The sequence below is a fragment of the Nomascus leucogenys genome, unplaced genomic scaffold, assembly GCF_006542625.1.
Source record: "Nomascus leucogenys isolate Asia unplaced genomic scaffold, Asia_NLE_v1 Super-Scaffold_241, whole genome shotgun sequence".
NCBI classification, from domain to species: domain Eukaryota; kingdom Metazoa; phylum Chordata; class Mammalia; order Primates; family Hylobatidae; genus Nomascus; species Nomascus leucogenys.
The window spans coordinates 1,026,452-1,031,727 of record NW_022095767.1 but is presented as its reverse complement, the minus strand read 5'-3'; the positions used below and the strand labels follow the sequence as shown (position 1 = coordinate 1,031,727).

The window sequence follows — 5,276 nt, the reverse complement described above, 5'->3', positions numbered from 1 at the left end:
GCCTCCCTAAGTGCTGGGATTACAGGCGTGGGCCACCACGCCCAGCCAACCACAGCCCCTCTTTTGGGCCTTTTCCTATTGCAATGATTTTTCAATGTGTCCAGTGGCCTAGTTGCCCAGATGTTTGTGGAGCTTGATGCAAACGGAATTCAGAGCCACACAGGCACCGCTAGCAAATCCACATCTCTGGTGCCGAGGGCCCCAGAATCTGTGTTTTGAATGCATTTTTCAGACGCTTTTACTGTACCTTATAACCAAGATCGGGTGAGGTGTGCAAACCAAGGGCCCTGTCCCCTCCAAACCAGCAGAGCCCAGGGGCATGAGGATGGCAAGCGAAGTGACAACATAAACACAGGTGTCTCCATCATCAAGGATGGGAGTGGAACAGACAGCTAGGGCCAGGTCACCCCCAGAGCATTCGTCAGTTGTCAAGTCCAAAGCTAAGAAATCAGTTCATAAATGTTTTTTTATTTGCATGTTGGCTCAAGCCCCCTTTTTAAGTCCAAGGAGGCAGTCCACGTTAAGTGTGCAGGCAAAAAAGAGATGGGAAAAGGAGGCAATTTCTCCCCTGCCCTCCCTCTCTCCCTTTATCAAGCTGAGCACCTTGAGTTGCATTTGAGGAAATTAAAACTATAGGTGACGCAACCCCATTGTATGGAATTCTTTCTTTACCTTTTTTGGGTTGCTACGAGGAATCAGTATTTTTTTTTTTAAATCAGGTGGTGTGTGTGGTGGCTCACATCTGTAATCCCAGCACTTTGGGAGGCCGAGGCAGGAGGATCACTTGAGGCCAGAAGTTTGAGGCTGCAGTGAGTTATGATCATGCCACTGCACTCCAGCCTGGACAACAGAGTGAGACCCTGTCTCTAAAAAATTTTTTAAAAATCAATGCATGAACAAAACTTTAACAAGAGAATAAAGAGGGTTGTTAGGTGGAGACGCGGCCAGCACTCCACCTCCACTTTCAAGTTCAGAGGCAGAAAGAGCACCTCTCCCTCCCACACTTGGAGGCAGGGCCCGTGGGCTGTCTCCAGCCCTCACCTCACAGCTGGTCTTCTTGCTCTCCCTGCTCAGCTTCTGCTCTGGCCTCAGCCCTCAGCACCCTGAGGTTCCTGGCCTCGCCTGCTCTGGGGACTCTCTTGGGCAGGGTTGGCAACCGGGGAGTGTGCCAGAAGGCTCTCTGGCGTTTGCGAAACCATGAAAAGCGTCCAGGGGTCTGGAACCTCACTGTCTTGACCTGTTTCCGGGCCCTGGCTCCTGGAGCTGTTCCTGTGGCCCCTTGGGCAGCTGAGGCTTCGGCTTCCTGGATACCTGGGGCTCCTGCCCTCTGATTATGTGCAGCCTCTGCCCTCTGGCCAGCCCGGGCCTGTGCCCTCTGATTATCTGCACCCTGGACAGCTGGGTCCCGTTCCCTCTGGTCATGTATGGCCTCTTCCCTTTGATTATCTGTAGCCTCTGACCCCTGGTCAGCTGGGGCCTCTGCCCTCTGATTATCTGCAGCCTCTTCCCTCTGGTTATCTGCGCCCTGTGGCCTCTGGTCAGCTGGGGCCTCTGCCCTCTGATTATCCGCAGCCTCTTCCCTCTGGTTATCTGCGCCTCTGCCCTGGTCAGCTGGGGCCCCTGCCCTCTGATTACCGCAGCCTCTTCCCTTGGTTATCTGCAGCCTCTGCCCCCTGGTCAGCTGGGGCCCCTGCCCTCTGATTACCTGCAGCCTCTTCTCTCTGGTTATCTGCGCCCTTGCCCTGGTCAGCTGGGGCCCTGCCCTCTGATTATCTGCAGCCTCTTCCCTATGGTTATCTGCAGCCTCTGCCCCCTGGTCAGCTGGGGCCCCTGCCCTCTGATTATCCGCAGCCTCTTCCCTCTGGTTATCAGCGCCTCTGCCCCCTGGTCAGCTGGGGCCTCTGCCCTCTGATTATCCGCAGCCCCTTCTCGCTGGTCAGCTATGGCCTCTTCCCTCTGATTATCTGCAGCCTCTCCCCCCTGATCAGCCTCGATGGCTGCCCCCTGACCTGTGGGCGCTGTCTGCTCCTTCCTGCGGCGCCGAAAGGAAGCCCAGTTGATCTTGGGCCTCCATCGCCTAGGGGAGGCCTGGGGCACACAGATATCTCCCGCGTTTCCCACGCGATCCCCCGGGCTGGTGCCATCTGGCGCCGATGATACCCCTGCGCTCTCCACTGCGGTGGAGGCCAGCCGGGCCTCCTCCACCCTGGGGCCCACCCTCGGCGCCCAACCCTTCACCCTCCGTTTCAGCTTCCCCCAGGACACCTGGCTGACATACTCCCGCCACCTGTCCGCCTTGGACAGCTGAGGCCCCAGGTTGTCCTCAAACATGGGCACTGGCAGGTTGACGCGACGGCGGGCAGGCGGCGCGCTGGGTTGCTTCTCCTGTCGCCGGAGGAAGGCCTCCACCAGTTCCTCATCATCCTCGCTCTCCAGGTCGCTTCCCAGGAACTTGCTGCCCAGGTAGCTGACGGGCATTCTGCGCACCTTCTTGCCCCGCCGCGGGCCCTGGCGGTTCTCGTCTCTGGAGGTCTCGAAGTCGCTGAACTCGCTGTCGCTGGCGTTGCTGCTGTCGTACGTGCCCACGACCAACCGGGGCGGAGGAGTCACCATCTGCTGCACTCTCCTCCTCACTCGGGGCTCCTTGGGCTTTTGGGGGGGCTGGGGCGGGTGCGGGGTGCTCTTCTCGATGATGCGGGCCACGTCCTCCAGGGTGCGGCCCTCTTCTTCCAGGAACTGGGTCAGCCGCTCCCGAAATTCTGCTTCCTTGGTGGCGGGCTTAGAAATGACTCGCCAGACGCCCCCGGCCAGCCTGACCTCCCGGGGGATGAGCAAATAGTCGACGTCCTCCCCGATCTGCAGCATCCCCACCGTGGAGTCGTCCTCCTTGCGGAACACCTTGCCGATCTTCTTAAATGTCCCCACGGGCTTTAGGACTTCCACGAGGACGTCCAAATCCACATCTTTGCAGACATCGGGGACGCTCCAAAGAATGAGGCAGTCGGGGGACGGCAGGAAGCCCCAGGGGAACCAGCCCCCCACGTGGCTTTTCTCGAGAGTCTTTAAGATTTCCAGGGTGATATCCGGGGTGAGGGGGCAATGAGCCCCCACAAACTCTTGTAGCCCTTAGTCTTGAGGGAGGGACTGGGATGGGGGGAGTCCCAGCAACGCTGACCGGAGAGTCTCACCTCCGCAGCCAGGGACAAGCCAGCGCCTCCAATCTCTGCGCCTGCAACAAGTCCAGTCTTGACCAAGTCCGGCTCCCCGACCAAGGACTTGGGGGAATCAATTTCCAGGATGCCTACGTGAGCCGGGGGCGAGGTCAGTCCCAAGGCTCAAGGCCCACTCCAAGTTGGAAACGTGGTGTCCCAGCTCCAAGTTGGGGCGCGCGGGCTGCCAGCGACTCTTCCTGCCCCAGGCCCCAGGGACGCGGCTGGAACTTGGGAGAGGACTTCGCAGACAAAGACGGTCCAGCCGAGGCTATTCAATATGGCCGAGGCGCTGGGAGGCCCCAGCCCGGCCCCCCCAGTAGGGTCCCCCGCCCCCAGGCAGGCCGCCACCAGCTCCAGGCTGACCTTGACGCGCCGCAGCCTGCCAGCCCGCGCGCTTAGAGCTCTGCACGGTGGAGCGCACGGGCAGGAAGTTCCTCCTCGCCCTCCGCCAGAATGAGGCCCACCTTCCCCGGTCTCATCTTACACTCCCAGAATCTGGAAGACTGACAGGGGGGCTGTCCACTCCCTTCGGGGCGGCCTCCTTCCCCTCCCCCACAGGGGTGCGGCCGCGCCCCGGGCCTAGCTGGGCCCATTGCTTCCCAGCAAAGCGGCAGTGGCCCACGTCAGCACCTTTCCTGAAAGGCAGCGGTTCCCAAACCTGCCATCCGAAATGTGCAAGCTTCCAGCCAAGTCCTGGAGGTGGGTGTGCTGGTGGATTCTACTTTTTGAGAGCCACTGGCACCATAGATTAGCATTTTAAATTCACGCGACTATCGGTACCCGTACACCACCCATATGCGTGGGTAGAGAAATGGGTACCGAGGTCTTATCGCAACAGTCCCGCTGTGGCGCTTTGGCAGGTCAGGGCTCAATACATATTTTTGAGTGGATGAATAAACCTAAACGTTCATGGCCAGGCGCGGTGGCTCATGCCTGTAATGCCAGCACTTTGGGAGGCTTAGGTGGGTGGAACACTTGAGGCCAGGAGTTAGAGACCAGCCTGGCCAACATGGTGAAACCCTCGTCTCTACAAAAAATACAAAAATTAGCCGGGTGTGGTGGTGCGCGTGCGTAGTCCCAAACTACGCGGGAGGCTGAGGCAGGAGAATGGTGTGAACCTGGGAGGTGGAGGTTGCAGAGATCGCGCCACTGCACTCCGGCCTGGGTAACAGAGGGAGACTCTGTCTCAAAAAAACAAAAGTGCAAAAAAAAAAAAAAAAACCCACAAATAAACAACAAAAAACCCTAAAAGTTCATGAGTAGAGGCCGGGCGCGGTGGCTCACGCCTGTAATCCCAGCACTTTGAGAGGCCGAGGCGGGTGGATCACGAGGTCAGGAGATCGAGACCACGGTGAAACCCCGTCTCTACTAAAAAGACAAAAAATTAGCCGGGCGTGGTGGCGGGCACCTGTAGTCCCAGCTACTCGGGAGGCTGAGACAGGAGAATGGCGTGAACCTGGGAGGCGGAGCTTGCAGTGAGCCGAGTTCGCGCCACTGCACTCCAGCCTGGGCGACAGCGAGACTCCGTCTCAAAAAAAAAAAAAAGTTCATGAGTAAAGACTGCCTCTATTTTATGGTAGTATCTTACAGTGAAATATTTTGCAACTTCGAAAAAAGAACGAGATGGCTAAGGATAGGCACGGTTTATGAGGCGCTTCCTATGTAGTAGGCACCATTCCCAGTGCTTTCTATGAATGAACTCAGGAAATCCTTGCTATAAGAGGAGACTGGTAGCATGAGTACAATTCCCATTAGACAGCTGAGGAAACAGGCCCAAGGACATAAAACCACATTCTCAAGGTCACAGCCAGGGGGAGTGGTTGAGTTTGGATTTGAATCCAGAATAGTCTGCCTTTTGTGTCGACCAAAGAGTCAAGACGGCCGGGGGCGGTGGCTCACGCCTGTTATCTCAGCACTTCGGGAGGCCCAGGCGGGCAGATCACGAGGTCAGGAGATCGAGACCATCCTGGCTAACGCGGTGAAACGCTGTCTCTACTAAAAATACAAAAAAATTAGCCGGGCGTGGTGGTAGGTGCTTGTAGTCCCAGCTACTTGGGAGGCTGA

At 57.7% G+C, this 5,276-nt stretch overlaps 1 protein-coding gene across 1 annotated transcript; it reads right to left on the bottom strand.

Moving 5' to 3' along the window:
- Positions 1–213: 213 nt before the first annotated feature.
- CCDC8 (coiled-coil domain containing 8) lies at positions 214–3,764 on the bottom strand. Its single transcript, XM_030807744.1, is given in 3 exon segments — positions 214–1,573; positions 1,781–1,875; positions 1,878–3,764. Coding segments are annotated over 3 exon segments (1,614 nt in total). The 5' UTR covers positions 2,866–3,764; the 3' UTR covers positions 214–1,042.
- Between the last annotated feature and the right edge of the window lie 1,512 nt (positions 3,765–5,276).